The 18,182-nt window shown below is 49.1% G+C and overlaps 2 protein-coding genes across 5 annotated transcripts in view; one reads left to right on the top strand and one right to left on the bottom strand.

Annotated features, from left to right (window-relative positions):
* Positions 1 to 56: 56 nt before the first annotated feature.
* Positions 57 to 12,164, bottom strand: MRPL14 (mitochondrial ribosomal protein L14). Of its 3 annotated transcripts, XM_060109261.1 has the most exons (3): positions 12,047 to 12,164; positions 2,939 to 3,030; positions 57 to 542 (listed from the first exon to the last, which is right to left on the bottom strand). In XM_060109261.1, exons 2-3 carry the CDS (start codon positions 3,007 to 3,009, stop codon positions 176 to 178), a joined length of 438 nt encoding a protein of 145 aa, XP_059965244.1. In that variant the 5' UTR covers positions 3,010 to 3,030; positions 12,047 to 12,164; the 3' UTR covers positions 57 to 175. The 3 variants fall into 3 exon arrangements, with proteins under 3 accessions (XP_059965244.1, XP_059965241.1, XP_059965242.1); XM_060109258.1 differs by lacking the exon at positions 12,047 to 12,164 and having other exon boundaries at positions 57 to 759; positions 2,939 to 3,026; XM_060109259.1 differs by lacking the exon at positions 12,047 to 12,164 and having other exon boundaries at positions 57 to 781; positions 2,939 to 3,024.
* The window catches only part of TMEM63B (transmembrane protein 63B), a 24,249-nt gene continuing 17,719 nt past the window's right edge, over positions 11,653 to 18,182 (top strand). The window contains exon 1 of one of the 2 annotated variants that reach the window (XM_060109257.1): positions 11,653 to 11,770. The gene's annotated coding sequence lies outside the window, so the exon portion shown is untranslated. Of the gene's footprint in view, positions 11,771 to 12,263; positions 12,390 to 18,182 lie in introns of those variants that run through there. The other variant, XM_060109256.1, reaches the window with a different exon arrangement.

Raw genomic sequence — 18,182 nt, 5'->3', positions numbered from 1 at the left:
AACTGTTTCAGTACCGTTGACCCCATGGCCACACCCAGAAAGCTCAGGAAGAAACGTACAGGAAAACATTTATTTTCTCACAGCACACTGCGCCCCAGGCTCCCTCTCAGCAGAGGCACAGCTCTCAGAACGGCTCCATCCATGAGCCCCCAGGCAGCCGGCGCCTGGGCTCTGCTCACACAAAGTTCTGGGCAATGGCCAGAACCTTGGAAAACTCGCCTTCCCTCTGGCGTAGGCTGGTGGGGATGGGTGTCTTGATTCGGGTCCCCACAGGGTTCCCGTTGTCCTCGATGAGGACCACGTTGTTAGAGTCGAACCTGGGGGTCATCCTGGGACCGGGCATACGATGCCCCACAATAAGCGCCTTTTTCTTCTGCCCCTTGATGGCCAGCAGGATCCGGTCGCCCACTTTGCCCACCCCGTTCTTGTTATAGACGTGGATGCAGCGAGGAGGGCGATGGTACGGGGTGTTTCCCAGGGCACTGTTGTCCACCACACGCACCCGCGTCATCTTCTGAATGGCACCAAGGCTCGCAGTGGTGCTGGCAGAAGAGGAAAAGAGTCTGAGGTCTGCATCTCTGCCGGTCAGGGCGCAGAGGCCTCTGCCAGTCAGGGCGCAGAGGCCTCTGCCAGACCAGGCTTGGCAGCGTGCACGTTAGCAGGGCCCTGACAGAGGCGGTGACTGGGAAGCCTTCTCTGTGCCCAAGGCAGTGCCCTCACAGTTCTTCACGGCTTCTGCTGCCGGGTCAGGACCTCGATCTGGATGGGTTTTAAAGAGGACCTGATATTCTGTTACAACAAACTGCACAGCAGACTTAATTTAAAGCCTTTGGTTTCCAAAAAGCCTCTGAGGATTAAGGGGATACCTTATGGGCCAGGCCTCGCCCACTGCCTAGCCTGCAAAACCTGCTCCCCCGGAACACACTGACTACCAAGTGTCCCATCTACATGTTGCTGAGAAACAGAAGGTACAAGTGAGTATGTCTGCTAAGGGAGTCCTTTGACACAACATCGCAGAAACTGAAAATAAGTCAAGGTAACAATCTTTTGTTTTAATGTATTTTTCCCCACTATAAAGAGTACCTATTAAAGGCAAAAAAGCTATTATTAAGCCATCTGATGACAGTGGAAATTCTAGTTTGCTGCCACTAGGACCCTAGTGCTGGTGTTCTCCCGGGTGACCCGGCATCCTCTTCTGTCATTCCACATGCCTACCCTGGGCAAGGTTCTCTATCCCCATTGTTTCCAGCTAGTAAATTCCATCTCCAGCCCCACTTCTCTCCTATCTTTCGGCCCTATATTTCCACTCTAACTCCTCGTGTGTCCTACAGATGCTACAAACTCAGTAGGTCCTACAGTGACTTCATTGCCTCCCCCTGCAAACCTCCTCCCACTGCTGTGTTTCCTGCCTAGATGATGGCTTCTCCAGAAAATTCAGCTCCTGAGCCATAAACCTCTCTCCATCACCATACACGGGCTACCCCGTTCTACTGACACCACTCCTAAACACCTCTGTCCTTTCCCTCCACCCCCGTCGACACTTCCTCCACCCAGTAGTTCACTCTCTTACACCAAGACTATTACGCTGGTGTCCTAACCAGCTCCCTGCGCACCTCACTCTGCCAAGCAAGAGCTCTTTTTAGAATATAAAACGGAGGCCACTCCCCTGCTCAGGACTGGTCAGTGGTTCCCCACTGTATACACTGTCAACAACCTGGCCTCTACGTACCTGCCCTCTTAGGTCCTCTATCCTGCCACTCACACATTCACTCTGAGCCCCGACGGCCGGGTATCCCTGGAGCTCTCCAAGCGTGCCCAGCCTCTTGGCCCTCCCTGGGGGCCTGGACAGGACCTGCCCCCATGTGCCTTCTGGGAAGGCAGCTGCTACCCTCCTCCTCCGTTAGCAGCCCCTGCCTCAGGCCTTCCAAAGAAGTGTACAAGCCTCTATTATTATACTGGTCACATTTTCTTAGAGTTATTTGTTTCCAACTTTGCTCCCGTGGCCAACTGTGAGAACTCTTCCAGGGCAGGAAGCAATTCTTATTCATCTCTCTATGACCAACCCTGGGCACAGGGCTCAGTAAACACTTGCGGAATGAGTGCACGAACAGGGCCAAAAGGCATGTTTGCCAACAGGAATGCAACCTGTGCTCTCCGCCCTGGCTTAGCATCTAAACGGGGAGGGGAGAGGTTGTCAAACTTCCATCATGCTTGAGTTTATGGTAATAAGTATGTGATTTAAAAAAATATATATATAGATTCCATTTTTAAGAGAGAAGGGTTTTTCCCCCCTTTTATTTTATTTATATGTTTTTTTAAAATGAAGCATTATAGCTGATTTACAACGTTCTGTTAGTTTCAAGTGTATAGCAATGTGACTAAGAATGAGTATATATACTCATATATATATAAAGTATACAGATATATACTTTATATATATATAAAATGTGTATATATGCATATATATGTATATAGAGTATATCTGTGTAAATATATACATATATATGCATATAGAGTATATATTTATATATACACATATATGTATATATAGAGAATATATATGTGTATATGTGTGTGTGTATATATATAAAGTGTATATAAAATGTATATATATACATTTTCTTAAAAGAGAAGGTTTTAATGCACTGGAGGAATGATAGGGTTGAGAGACGTCAGATTCACTATAAGAGTCTGGCAAGGATGGAGGTTTCATCATTCTCCATATCCATTCCCAATCCCATCCTCAACAGCAATATCGCCTCCTTACTTATCCCCCTCACCTGGCCTGACCAAACCCCAGTTCCATCTCTGCCTTTAGATTTCCCTGACCCCAAGCCTACCTCCCTGAGTTTCCACTCCCACTCTAGTCACCAATACCCCACCCTGATGGGAGGCTTACTTAAAGACACAGCTTTCAGAACTTAATAGGAAAAGTTACCTGAAACAGCGTTGGCTCAGCGCTCTGCTCACGTGGGCGAAGGGGCCCCAGAGCCCAGTAAAGAAAGCCATGGGGTCCCAAGATGGCAAATCCTGCAGGGAAAAAGAGGGGAAAAGGATGTATTTCTAAGTCAATGTCCACACTCAGAGCCAGTAGTTTTTGGTGTTTGGTGTTTTGGTTTTTTTTTAAGACTTTTGGGGACTTGTGTGGGAGATGGCACTTTGAGCACAAGATCATTAGTCACTAAATATATATCTTAGTGGTTAAAAGATACGCAGATGATTAGATGGAACTCCAGCCACAATTTTGCTGATTCATATTCTAACTGGGGTCAGAGAACTGGAATGGCCCACCACAGTTCTCGCTGTAGCTTACACAACAGCACAGAGAATGCCTTCATAATTATATCACCTCCACAGCACAAATCCTCTGGGACACACCCAGGCAGGAGGCAATTCCCACATCCTCCACAGAGGAAAACCTGCACACTGGCCCCTTGTTGACACTCGTGTGCCTCTTGAAACCAGAACTTTTACTCCCTGGTGGAAAGTAGATTATCTGAGCAGCTGCCCAGGTTGTCTGTCACCACATCACCTTTCCCCCAAATGTAAAAGCCAGAACACCTGGACAGCTCAAGGTTAGCAAAGTAGTGCCAAAGGATGCCCTTGCCAAGTCACTGACCAAGGCCTCTATTTGGGTCGGTCTCCCAAATGACAACGTAACACAGAAAAACTACCTACTCACTGTACAGCAGAAACTAACACAATATTGTAAAGCAACTATACCCCAATTAAAAAAAAAAAAAAGAAAGAAAGAAAGAAAAAGAAAAACTACCTACCCCACACTGCAGCTGAAAGTGGGCTTTGGGAGAGCAAGCTGGAGACAAAAGAGCAAACGCCAGCCCAACACTGGTGACTGCAGCTTGCAGAACCTCAACCCTGTGCTCCCTAGCACCAACCTATACGGCCATCGCCAGGTTCCTGAAACACCTGGGCACCAGTGAGGGGAATATTTAAGAAAAACCTACAGCCAGCTGGTAATTACAGCTGCAAGACATGCCTGTTTTCCACCCACATGTTTGGCTACAGAGGGCCTCATTCGAGAGCTCTGCTGAGAAAGCCTCTACCACTGTAGTATTTACACACAGCTTTGCCTTGCATAAGTTCAAAGCACCTTAGATAAGATTTTATTTAATAATGGTGGGGGAAAACTCACTATTTACTTTCACAGAAATACCTAAACACTCCAGAAATGCTTATTAACTACAATTTAGCCTCAAACCTCAAACTTATTCGCCATTGTTTTCCTTAAGACAACCCAGGAAGCGTTAGCCAAAATGTAAATATGATCAGAAACATATGCAAAAGAAGGCGGCCTACTTATAGAACTACTAACATCTGACACACAGAATCAAAGACTATCAGATGAGGCCAGCTTTACCTTCACAGCTTGGTAGCCCTGGAGAAGGAACTATGAGCTTCGGCTTCCCCATCTGTCACACGGGGTTTCCCTACCTGTAACACCTACTCACAAGACAGTCGTGAGGTAAGCCACGCAAAGCACAGAGCATGATGCCCGCACTCAATACGCACTCAATACCTATTAGCCCCCTCCATCGTCATCGTCATCACATCACGTCCCGTTTCGAAGATTAGGAAACTGAGATACAGAGAGAGGAAGGGGCTTGCATAAAGCCCCATAACTAGCCAAGGGCAGAAGCAGAACCAGAAGTGGACTCAGCTTAGGTCCAAGGGTCTTCCCTCCACCCCCTATGGCCTCACTCTGCCGTACAAAGCCCACTTCACACAGGAGCTCAGGGTGAGAAGCAGCTTTGACGGTCACCTGGTCTTTTTCTGCTTTCTTTCTTTATGAAAATGTATCAACTAGTTATAATGTGTCTAAGTGCTTTACATTATCATCTCATTTAAGCCTCACAAAAACTACGAAATGGAAACTATTATTAGCCCCATTTTATACAGGAGGAAATGAGGCCCAGAGAGGTTAGATAATCTGCCCAAGTCGCACAGTTAGGAGTGACAAAGCTGAAATCTGAACTCCAGTAGTCGGCTTCCTGAACCCACCCTCTGAATCAGCAGAGTTAACATGGTAACTTTAACTTAAATATTAATATTTTTCCAACTGTTAGATCATCCTTGTTCCATCAAGAATACTGATGTCACATGAACATTTTACTCAGACCTAACTCAGTGCTTGCTGAATCAACTGAAATGTAGACAAACACCAGGTTAAAGTCATTCACTTTCATCCAATTTAGGTTTTGAATACAATTTGAAGTGTAGGTGGCAAGAAGAGCTGCACACTCTGAGCAATAATGGAAAATTGGCTTTAAAAAAAAGGAATAAAAAAAGTAGCTCTGAAAAGCAGTCCTTCTGGTCCAGGCTGCAGTTACGTCCAATCTCAGCCAAGCCTTCCCATATGATGCTGGCGGGCCCCTACTCTCACCCCCTGGGAGAAAAGAGGCTCCTCGGCTCCTCCACAGAACCCTCAAGGTTAGTCCAGCGCCACCCACATTCCTTCTCCTGAGAATTGCAACATCCAGCCTCTTCACACTGCATCGCTTCCTCCAGAGCATTTATGTGAGTCCAAGAAGTGCAGAAGTGCCTGGAGGCTTCCCAGAACTTTCCCAACTTGGGCATAACAAACCCCACCATTCAAGGAACCTCCCTAAAATCTACAGGGCAGCCTGTGCACAAACCACACCCAGGCCCCCTCTCTGTGCCTTGCTGAGAAGCCACCACCACAACCTAGGTCCATCTCTGCCCAACCAAACTGCCCTGGCCCCAAACACACCTCCTGCGAGCAGCTCTGTGTAAGGCTACAGCATCAGCTGTCACCCCTCCTGCACACCAAGGACATCCGGGCGTCCTGTGCCAAAGGAACTCTCACTGTTCCAATTTTCACTATCCAAACTCAGACATGGAATAAATCTGGGTTTTTTTTTTTTTTTTTGGAGATAAGGCTGATAGCCCTTAACATTCTAGTTCTTGCTACTCACTATCCACAGAAACCACAGAGATCTTGACAACTATAGGAACTATCTGAACTCACTATAGGAACTCAGGAATCACACAGACTCCGGATTACCTGTACTACCCTCAAACACAAAAGTAATACATTCACGGCTGCAGGGAGCACCTCCATTTTCACAAGTAAAGACCAAATTCAAAGACTTTTCACTAGCTCTTTGGTGGATCTGATAGTGACCTCCAGACCCAAAGGACTTAAAGACATCAAATGGACAGCAGTAAGCATTCCTATGAACTTGAAAGCTAAAAGAAGCAAATATACTTGTATATTTGTATATAAAAAAAAATCTGTGGTCCCCTCCACTGTCACCCCAGCAAAAGATCCCAGCAGGTCCTGACAGAGTGTGAGTACAATAAATACGTGTTGAATAAAATAAATGAGGTAGCCAACAGAAAGACAGATTCCCCCACCCACGGCTCGACACAGGGAAATCCAGACACTGTAGAGACCTCATCTGTATATCGGGAACCAGCACATCACATGCAAACATGCTTTAGGAGAACCATGGTGCTGGTCATGAGAGGATTAGCTCATGCTATGTCTACAGGCCCGTGGAATCATCTCCTGGGTCTGGTGCTTACACTGCCCACTGTGAAAAAACACCATTGCACCACTAAACAACTGGCTCACATCAGGTAAGAGTAATGAGGGCTGCAATTTATTTCAAAGCAACTGACTGACCTTGACGTTATTTCCTAGGATAAATCCATCCTGGAGACAGAGGCCCTGATTCACTTCAAATCAGTCTGTATAGAGTGCTTTGTCTCACAAGCAATGTTATTCTGAGTCCTGTGTTTGCACAGGAAGCTAACGCCAATGAGATTTCCTCCTCTACTCTCACTCAGAGGAGGCCAGGTATTCGGAAGACTTCAGCGCCAGAGATGGCTTTTCATGCCACTTCCTGGTCAGCCCTAGTACTGCCATCCAGGTTTAGAGTGTGAATCATAACCTCTGGGGGTGGGGGGGTGGGGAAGGCAAGAGAGAGTGAGAGAGGGACAGGGAGAGAAATTACTTAATACAATCCAAGAGCCGTGCTTACTTCAAATCTTAGTTTAACTTTCAGATCTCCCTTCAGTTCTGGAGGCCAGGGAGGACTGTAGATTTTAGGGACACACAGGTGAGTTTTTCACTTGGCATCACCTTATAGGTCCCATTGGAAGAACACTGCTCCGTGAGAGCAGGGACCGTGCCTGCCCCGTCCAGTACTGCACGCTCAGGACCTAGAACAGTGCCTGGCACACAAATGGAGCTCAGTGAGTATCTGTTAAATGTATCAAATTTATCTGCAATTGCAATTCATCCTCCAGCTCCAGAGAGGCTCCATGTTGGTGGGATGGTGGTCTTTCTTGTGCCCTTCACCCAGGCTCTCAATAACTTGGGGGAGCTTCCTAGACACTGAGAGCTCATTTTTAGCTAATTGTAATACATGGAGACTGAACTAGAAAAGCAGACAGAAAAAGCCTGATGCTTTGTGAAAAGTTAGAAAGTACCATTACTTGAACTTTAGGAATCAGCAAAATGTTGAACTTAGTATCACAGATCCACATATATTTATACATTGTTTCTACCTGAACAATTTCCATCTTTAGGTGCCTGGCACATTTCATAAATTTTAAAGGCCTTTCAAGAGAAACAGGTTCTAAAGAAAAGAGACAAAACAAAAAGTTCAGCCCAACTGCAAAAGAGTGTTTAAAGGAGATTCTGTTAGTAAGTGACAGAAGTGAAAAGAAACACTAGGAGAAATCAAGTGCAAAGCCCAGCCACAAAACGGACAAACTCTGCCTAGTGTAAGGATATAAATGTCCTTCTTAATTAAAGCAGGAAAAAGCAGAGGCCTGGCAGCTTCGAGGAAACAAAAAACAAAAGGGAACTCCCTGGACCCTCTGCCCTGTCATGCTGACAGCCCTTCCCATCTCCTGCAGGTTTCGCCCCAATCATTCTGGACCAAAAAGTACTCTTGTTTGTTGCTTAAATACTCATTACTGATTTGTCCCGGAAGGATTCTCTTTCAGGAAGTTTTGTGAATTTTTTTTTTTTTAAAACATCTTTTGTGAGTTTTTTTAACCTCACATAAGTATACATGCTACAGTTCTCAAAGTACTTTCACACAGATCACTTTCTTGGTTGATTTCATTCTTGAGCACCCAGTGGAAACAGAAAGATAAATAACAGAGCAACAGTTTGGCGAGGGTTGATTCCTAAGGATTTTGAACAGTTCTGAAGGTTCAACAGAGTAAGTGCCATTTCGCAGGTGAAGAAATTAAGTCAGAGTTGCTAAGCGACTTGTCGGCTTGTCCTAGGAAGGGAAGAAGGGTAGAAGGCTGTTTCTACTACACCCTGCACAATACTTGCCCAGCTAAGGTGCTGCTTTAACCACTAATAAACTTCACAGAAACAAAAACGCCCCACACAGTGCAAGTATTCTTTCTCCTCTCTTAAAGCTGCCACATAATCTTTTAAAACTCAGGAATTAAAAAGCTGTCTTTTCAATAGATATCTGCACCACAAACAGCACAGCCTGCGACCAATGCAAAGGTGTGAGTTTTCACAGCGTTACTATCAAGAAGCAATAGCAATCCCTCATTAGCACCATGGGCTGTTTCTACCATGGCTACCAGTGAGGACCCCAGTTCTCAATCTGGTTCACAAAAGAAAAAACGTTTGCAGGGTTCTTGTCTCTATCTGTTGGTTAACTATACGTGTTTATTTACCTGTATATTTGTTTGCTCAACCTTGTTACAGATTTAAAATCGTGGTTCTTAAAAATATCTGACAGTTCTCCATTATTCAAGTTGGCTTTTCAATGTGTAGATCTTACCTATTTCTAGCTTTGCTCCCCTGCCATCCCCACCTCACAGGTGTGCAAACACCTATAGTTCCAGAAATAAGTTTATAACATTCTTGGTATGGTCTAACTCAGAAAAACTGCACAAGGCAAAGGTAAATTCTACTTAATCACGTACATATTTCTTTCCTATTAGTACCTCTACCAAGCCAGTGGCAAGGAGCCAGGTTTATAGAGATGTCAGGTGGGCAGGCAGGGGGATGGGGGTGGGATGAAAAGCCCAAAAAAAGGGTATCTCCTCCACCCCTCCTCCCCTCCTCTCCTGCCAAGTCTGTTTCCTTGGAATCCACCACTCCAGGCCTCAGTGACTCTGTCAAGCAAGGGTCATTGGTAAGAGCAAAGAGGCAAGGAAATGAACGTGTTTTAGCTTCACTCACGTAAGGGATGGTTTTTCAAGTGGGAGAACCCCTCTCTGAATTAACCAGTAGGGCCCAGGTCTGCAGCATAAGTAGTTTGTTTCCCAGATTCTGACCAGGGAGAAGAGTCTCACTCCCTGATTCTCAGGGCAGCACTGTGGGTGTCTCTTTAAGATCACTCAGTCCTGAAAGCGTTTTTCAGCTTAAAGTAGACTAGGAAAAGTACTCCTCTTTTCTAAAGACATAGATGATTTTCTTTTTTTTAACTTTTCGACAAGGAGACTTTCTCACTCTGAGTTGTTTCACTGGTGAATAATAAGCTACCTGGCACTTTTCTTAATAAGAGAGCATATTACCTGACCCAGAGCAACATTTCTGGGATTTGAATCATAGCCCTCTCCTACAAGCTGGTTGTCATTGTTAAATACACATGTAAAATCACACCAGGGTGAACCAGAACAAACCACTGGCCTCTAAAAAGAATCAATTGTAACCTGATTTTTGAGACCCTCCCAAGTTCCCACATGGCCATAAGAACTATCCAAGTAACGAAAACAATAGGAAAATCCATCTTATGTGGGTCCAGGTGTCATAATCCCCTAAGACAGGGGTGGGGTAAGACAGGTTTCAAAGGACTCTTGCATCATGTAAGATTCTAGATGATGAAGAGAGTCTAAATAATTATGTTCAGTGCTCAACAGAGCACCTAAAAAATGGGCTCCAGGGAAGGTTTTTACCCTTCATATTCAGGGGCACTAATAAAACATTTTGGCCGTTGTTCCTTCATGGATTCCACGGTGTACTTCATTCAGTTCTCATTTCGGTCTTTCTGAAATGTTTCCTCTTCTCTCTGTCTGTTAGTATGTGGTGACCCTAATTAGGCACAGGCAGAAATAGATCTGGAATCCACCACATGTTAACACGCCTAACTGCATTATTAAAAAGATAATAATACATGAGAAGTGCCTCCTAGTGGTCCTCAGGGGTCCCAAACCCAGGTAACTCTGGACTCCCATTTCCATTTTCCACATATCCATTACAAGGGCTACTTGGCAATGGATCACACCAGATTTACAACTATAAAATCAACACAACGTGTAAAAACTTCCATAGAAAATATACATCCAAGAAGCTCTAAGGGCAAAATGGACAATTCCATAAAAGGGAAAAACAACAACACAAATAGGACAGATTCCTTTTCATCTAAAGGTCTTGCTGCTACCCAAAACAGCTCCCAGAATTCAAACCTACAAAGACTCCTCTCACCAGGCAGTCTACCATACACAGCTTAACCCCACCTCCCTTTCTGGCCTTCTTAGGAAGGCAACCTACTTCCTACCCCAACAAAATCCTTCTTCTTCCATTGTACGTATTTCCATGAGTGAAGGGTAAACTGTCTTCTAGCGTAGTAACCTCCCTGAAAAAAGAGACCCACTCTGTTCTTTATTCTATATCCCTGATGTGCTAACTGCATCCTCGTGGACAATTTTAAATGACTCTAAACGCATGCTGATGAAGGCAAGAGCGCAAACAGGAGAACACAGGAAACCAACGTTTCGAACTTTTCTGTGACACACAGAAACGCATTGCATAACACCTCCTAATACCCTCACACACACTCACACGTGTGTATACCTGAAGCAAGTGTCCAGAAACAATACTTACCCTAAGTACAATGCTCTCTGATATTTTCTATTCTACTTCATTTTTTCTTAAATGATGGCCATGATCCACTAAACTGATTTCCAACTAACCGATGAGACTCACTTTGAATGGGAATTCAGTTTGAACTGCATCAAAACCTTACAGCTGCATTAAACAAGGTACTAATGAACCCTTGAAAAAGCCAGCAGACAGCAGAGACACTGATCAGCCACAAGAACCAGACACACCCAGGTAGGCAGTGCCCTTCCTCTGTCCAGCAGCCCAAGTTCAAGTATCTCCCAACTTCCCACCTTTTCCCTAGTAACCCGAGGTGACTCTGTCATATGCTCATTTGTTAACCTCTTTATAAATTCAGTCCATCAATCTCTTTGGGTAGCAAAGTTCATTTACTGCCCACCGTGAAAAGCAATACTTCCTTTCTGTCCCCAGACCATCCCCCATCAAGCCTGAAGGGAAGAGAGCCTTCCAGGAACCCACAATTAAATGGAAAAGTTGGTATTCCGTGTGCCTCTGTGATCTATTTTGTGGGTAACATACAGGAGTTATGCACACGCGCAGACACACACACACACACACACACACACACACACACACACACACACCTCTCTCCTTCCCCTCTCTCTCTCTCTTCCTTCCAGCCTTAATCCCTGGCAGGTGCAGCCTCTGATGAAATGAGAAACCAGGGAAACCCCTTCAGCCAGGGTAGCCACTCATCGGCATGACAGTGAAAGCGGTGGACTCACTCTCCACACCACAGAAGCGCCTGGCAAACGAGTCACAAAGTCATCTCAAGACCCAAGTTGGGAAAGGAAAGGGAGAAACAGAGAAGTGGGCAAACCCGAGGAGCCGCGCCAGAGTGACCGGCCGAGGCCACCTCGGGAGACCTAGCGGCAGACCGCCCAGTCCCCGGGAAGGCAGGTGAGCGCGGGCCGGGGGCACGGGGTCGCAATGGCCACCGGAGCCCTCGCCGCCCTTGGGGGATGGGAGGGAGGAGGGTCCGGGTCAGAGGCCTCCTTCCCCGTCGGGACCCTCCCACTGCCCCTCCACCCCCAGAGGGCCCACGATCCTCGCACTCCGGCCCTTCCTCACCCATCCCGGAGTGCGCGCCACCCCTCCTGCGGGGAAGCAAGGGAGAGAGGAAGCAGAGTTTTAGGAGAGTGACGTCCCCTCCGCCCCCACCCCCCGACTCCATACCGCCTTCGCCGCCCTGGAATATCCTGCCGCGGGCCTCCACAGGCCCAAGGCCGCCTTCCCCCTACGCGGCCTCTCGCCCTGCGCCTGCGCGTCGGACCCAGCTAGGCGGACGGCGATCTGAGAGTGCGCCCGCTCCTTGCGTGTGCCGGCGTGGGGGGAGGGACCTGCGCGGCCCCGCCCCCTCATCCTCCCCCTCCCTCCTCCCGCTCCCCCTCCCCCAGACACTGCCGCGGCCGCCGCAGGAGCCCGGAGCTCCAGCCGCCCAGCGACTCCCCTCCCCCTCCCCCAGCCCCGCCCCGCCCCAACCCGGGGCTCCGAGCCGGAGCTGAGTCTGCGCCTGGGGGTGAGTACGAGACCCTTCCCCAGCCCCCTCTCTTTTCTTTGAGGATCCCACCACCACCCAAAGAAAAACCCCGGTCTCAGCTGCGCGTCCCCTCCCTTCAACCTCCTGCGGGACCCAGGGGTGCCCGGGCCCGCGGGACCAGTGGTGCCGCGCGCTGCCCCCAACCCCGCACCATCCTGAGCCTATCATGTGAGTGCTCCAACCCCTGCCGGGGGTCCAGAGGTACACCTACCTCTGTCCCCACCCCTCGAGAGATCCGACGGGTGGGACCCCCGCCCCCGGCCCCCTAGCGCCACTCTTCTCCCACCTGCCCGGTCCAGGTGCGCGTCCCCTCCGCGGTTCCAGCAGCGCCCCATCAGCCCGCCGCCGCTGTGAGGAATCTGCCGCCCCCGCCCCCGAGTTTTGAATTCCAGGGTCTCCAAGTCCAATGTCCTCGGTGTCTTTTATCTTTTCTCCTGCTCCAGGGGCCGAGTACCCCAGAAGCCGGCCCGGGGCAGGGGTTCGGGCTTCGGCAAGGGCAAGGTTTGCGAGGCCGGCCGCTGCCCCCGGTCCGTCTGGGGACTGGTCGGAGGACTGGGGAGGCGACTGGCCCCGGGAGTGTGTCCTCTCCTTGCGCCCCACACAGTACAGTTCATTCATGAGCCGCCCGGGCCTGCGTTGGAGGGCGCGGTGGGGAAAGGATTCGGACTCGGAACCGGAATGGGGCAAAGGCCCTGTTGGGGGGAGGGGGGGCTGTGTGCTTTGTCCCTCCTGGCCTGCTGGACCACCTAGGGAGGACAGTCCCAAAGCTTTGGCGCCTTCTTCCCCAGAAGAGTAGGACGCTTGGGAAGTGGAGAGGAGAGGTCAGAGGGGCCGGCTGCCCTTGGGGCTCTGTGCTGCTTCCTGCCTGGGTTCCCTGGGTGGAGGTCTGGCCGCTCAGCACTCCACTTTCCTGGAGGGGGGGCGGCGCACAGGCGGGAGGGCCAGGACTTCTGTACCCAATACTACTCTCTGGCCTCTCCCTGGGTCTGCAGCAGCCCAGGAAGAGTGAGGCCGCCCTAGCCCCTCCTGAGGAGGAGCCCCCAGACCTGCCTCCCAGGAACATGTGAGGAGGGGAGTGACAGTGTCTGTCAGGCTTCCAGTGGGGGGCTGGGGGGTGGGGTGCTGGCAGCATGACTGTCCTCCTGGGTACCAGAGGGTCCAGGCCCTGGCATGCCCCAGGTGGCACATGCTGGGGCCTGCTTTTGGCTCACCCAGTTGGGTCTTGGCCTATGGGTGGGTGGGTAGGGATGTGTCAAGGCAGAAGGCAGGTGGTGAGTAGCTAACAACCCCCTTTTGGACACCCTACAAGTTCCCTCCAATTACAACAGTTTTGAAGACCTGGGTTCAAATTCCAGCTCTGCCATTCTTTAGCTGTGCGACCTTGACAAGTTACTTAACTTGTCTGAACCTTAGTGTCAGTTAAAAAGTATGTTTACTACCATCTCCTTACGAGATTACTCGTGGGCATCAAACTAGATAGTACAGGTAAAGAGCCTGGCACCCTGCCTGGTAGTGGATCAATAAGAGTTCTCTTCCCTGAACTTCTGACCCATCCTGGCATAGCACCACCCTCCCATGCCCCCACCTCCCAGCCTGCTATAGATGGATCAGTTTGTTTGAAGAGTTTGGAAACATTCTCTGCCACTCGGTGGCAGAGTCCTGAAAGCATTGTAAGCCCTTAGGTCTAGACAAGAAGCCCATCCAGACTGAGGGGTTCTAGCATATTAAATTCTGTTTTATTTTGCTTTTTACCAGTTCTCCTTCATTAAACCAACCCCTTTTATTCCACACTTTATTGATAACAGTAGCTAATTTTTTTAGAATCCATTTGTACCTTGAACTGTATTAAGAGCTTTACCTAAATCATCTTGTTTAATCCTCAAAACAACCACATGATTGAATTATTATCCCCATTTACAGACAAAGGAAATGAGGCCCAGGGTGGTGAGGTAGTGTCGCCAGGTCAGAAGCCAGATCTGTCTCATCCTAGAGCCTGTACTCTTAACCACCAGGCTCTGTTGCTGGTCCCCTACACCTGTCTCAGAACCTGAAATCACAAACCCAGGGTGGAAGGTCTGGGAGCTAGAAGCAAGAGGGAAGGCAAACAGGTAGAAATAGGATGTGGCATTTCTCCAGAGCTGTAGCTGGCAACCCCCAGCCCCCAACCCCCAGCATCCTGATGGAAGTGGCCCCTCTGTTGGCTGAGGCCGAAAAGTGCAGTGGTTAAAAGCATGGGCTTGAGCCAAGTTGCCTAGGTCCATACCCAGATCTATCACAGACTAGCTGTGTGCCATTGAGCGGGTGATGTACGCTCTCTGTACCTTAGTGTCCTCCTAGGGTTGTGATGGCGAGTAAACAAGATAACATTTGTAAAGCACTTTGAACAGTGCCTGGCACAAAATACGAGTTAAATAGGTATTTGATAAATGCATTCTTTTCCTACCACTTTTATCCCCATTTGTGGATACATTTTTGCCCATCTCTCTTAATAGAGCATTAATATCTCTTTGTTACATATTGAAAGACTGAGGCCCAGGTTACATAGTAACAGAACTAGCCTCCATCTTCATCTCCTCCCAACAGACCACACTGCCTTCCTATGATCCCAAGCCCTAAATTAAATCTTTCCTAGTAACTCTTTAAGAAAAAAACTTTTAGTTTATAGCTCCCTCCCCACCCCACCCCCACCATGCAAACACTTCTTGATGATAAAGTAACCATCAGTTAGCTAGAAATAAAATCCCCCATCACTTTCCCTGCACACTTCCAGCTAAAGCCTCAGTGTCAGGCTAGAGAAATTCTGGGATACCACTGCTCAGGCAACCCTGTGGAGTGGATAAACTGCCCCTCCCTCCCCCAAACATTCTGCCTCAGTCTCTTCCCTTCTCTCATCTGCTCTCAGTGAAGGCTTTGAGAGCAGCTGCTCTGGGTGAAATTGAGCCCAGCAACCCCGCCTCCACAATTAAGAGCTTGGAGTACCCTGTCAGCAAGCCGAGCCACCAGCCCTGGCTCCACCCTTTCCTGCCCTGTGACCTCCCTGTGAGTGGCTTCTCCACCCCGGTCCCTGCTTCCTGCCCTGTCAAATGGGGAGTGTGCCCTGCCTTCCTGTTGGTGCAGGTGGGAAGAGCAGTGCAGTTGCAGAGGGGAGAGTGCTTTGTGACTGTAAAGAGGAAGGCAGCAGATGGACCTGGTGACTTCAGTTACTAAGCACGTACCTGGACCCTCACCTACTCTACTGGGTCCCCTTATGTAGGAGCTCCCAGAATGTTCCACCCTCCTTGGAGTGGAGAGGATAGAATGGAGGGGGGATGCTGCTCCAGGGGTTTGTACCCATTACATTCTGGCCTGGTGGAGCCTTGGAGTTTTGGAAACAGGCAAGGAGTGGGTATGGGCTGGATCAATTTCTGGAGTGCATTAGAGTTGGGACTTAACGGAGGGGGGACTTGTGTAGAGGCCCCCCAATTACCACAGCAAGATACCTATACCTACCTTTAACCTTTCCTGGTGCACCTTATGTTTACATACCCAGGCTCCCAGACACACCCACATACACACCCCCACTTAGAGACCAATGACTCTCTTCATTTCCGTGGACTGCCATGTAGTCACCCAGCTCCCCACCTCTCACCCCACACACACACAGATACACATATCTACACAAGTTTACACACCTAAACACACACATTCTCACAGAGCTGTGGTGTTCTCTAGCCAGAGAACACGTAATGAGTGTTCGTGAAGCTTCTGTGGTCTGCAGAGTCCTGTTCTAGGCGCATCAGAAAAGCATCAAGGTACCCTGAAAAGTGTTAAAGCTTTAGAAAGAAGTTGACCTAGGTTTGATCCCCAGGTCCATTATTTTATGAGCAGTGTGACTTTGGGAAACTTACTTAACTTCTCTGAGCCCCATGCCCTCATCTTAAAATGGCAGTGACATCCAACTCTGGAGTGTCAATGATTAAATGAAAAATGTATATATTCTTGAAACAGTGGGCGCTCCATACATGGCACCTGCTACAATTACTAAGTTAATGGGTTTTTTTTTAAGGCAACTTGGGCTGGAAAGGAAGAGGGAGGCATAACACACAGGGCAGTTATTCCCTTAGCCTTCCTAACCCAGAGACTCCCTGGGACCAAGTGAGACACACAGACAACCCCAGCTTCCCTTCCATCTGAGAGCTGGTGCGTCTTGCCCTGCAGTTGAAATTTTAGGAAGAGGCAGGGGAAAATATGGGATTGGTGAGCAGGAGAAACCCTCCAAACCACCCCAGGGGGCTGGGGGACGCTTGCTTTCCAGAGTTACAGTCACCGATTCTAGGTTTGTTGTTCTCTGTCTTTGCCTGGTTTCCTTTCTTCCCTGGGGACTCCCCCCACACACCCCTACAAGGCAGAGCTTCAGTGTTGTCAGCAGAAGGGGCCCCCAGGGGCCCTCCAGTAGGGTGGGGGTGGGGCAGTGGTGCCACAGCCACACTTCTCCTCCACCCCAGGAGCCTCCCCAGAACCGGGCTCAGCTCGGTCCCCAGGCACTTGCAGAACCCAGGCATCCAGGCTGGCCGCCCCTTTCCTCCTCCTCCCTACCCATCCACCAGACCCTAGAGGGCTGGACAACCAGACATGGCAGGGAACCAGGCCGGAGGACACTACCCTGGCTGCAGGGGGCTTGGGCCAGGTGAGAGGCCCCCACCCACTCTCCCTTCCTTTGCCAATGGAAAAGCTTGCTGCAGGGCATGGCATTCCCAGCCTGCCCTGCTCCGGGGCAGGAGCAGGGCACTCTGGGAGTTGTAGTCCTCACAACTCAGGTGCAAAGAAAATTGATAAGCGGTGAGGAGGCTGGAGCGGGGAAAGGTGTAGTTTCTGCCGTGGCCCAGGAAAAAGAATGAGGGTAAACAGGTATAGCTGGGGTGAGTGAGGCAGGTCACACAAACCCAGAAGTCCTGCTTTTTTTTTTTAATCTCTCAGAGATTACTTTTTAAAATAAATTTATTTGTTTATTTTTGGCTGCATTGGGTCTTCGTTGCTGTGCACAGGCTTCCTCTAGTTGCAGCGAGCGGGGGCTACTCTTCATTGCGGTGTGTGTGCTTCTCATTGCGGTGGCTTCTCTTGTTGCGGAGCACGGGCTCTAGGCATGCGGACTTCAGTAGTTGTGGTGAGGGGGCTCAGTAGTTGTGGTGAGGGGGCTCAGTAGTTGTGGCTCGCGGGCTCTAGAGCGCAGGCTCAGTAGTTGTGGTGCACGGGCTTAGTTGCTCACAGCATGTGGGATGTTCCCGGACCAGGGCTCGAACCCTTGTCCCCTGCATTGGCAGGAGGATTCTCAACCACTGCGCCACCAGGGAAGCCCCAGAAGTCCTGCTTTTTAATGGACCTCCCACTCTGACTCCATCCTCAGACCCCTACTCTGAGGACAGAGGGACAACTCTAAAGCTGAACATCTTACTTTGAAGCCAATTATATTGGGAAGGTGATTAACAGAGTTGAAAACTGAACAAATGAAACCATGCCATTTTTCTAATAGGGGTAGAAAGAAAAGATCAAGATTAGGTAACTGGCTCCTGACCCATCCTCCTCTGGCCTAGAGACCCCTCCACTTAGACCTAAGAACCCTCCCCATCTTCCCTCAGGCTCAGCTCTGCCCCCTGCCTGAGACAGAGACAGAGGCAGAGGGTTTGTGTTGGGAAAGAGAGAGAGAGAGGGAGGGAGAGGCAATGTGTGTGTATGGAGGTGGTAGGAGGTAAATGCTAGAGACTCACAGACAGCTTCCAGCTTAGAAAAACCAGT

This window comes from Mesoplodon densirostris, chromosome 10 (assembly GCF_025265405.1).
Source record: "Mesoplodon densirostris isolate mMesDen1 chromosome 10, mMesDen1 primary haplotype, whole genome shotgun sequence".
NCBI lineage: Eukaryota > Metazoa > Chordata > Mammalia > Artiodactyla > Ziphiidae > Mesoplodon > Mesoplodon densirostris.
This window is presented reverse-complemented; position numbering and strand designations above follow the sequence as displayed.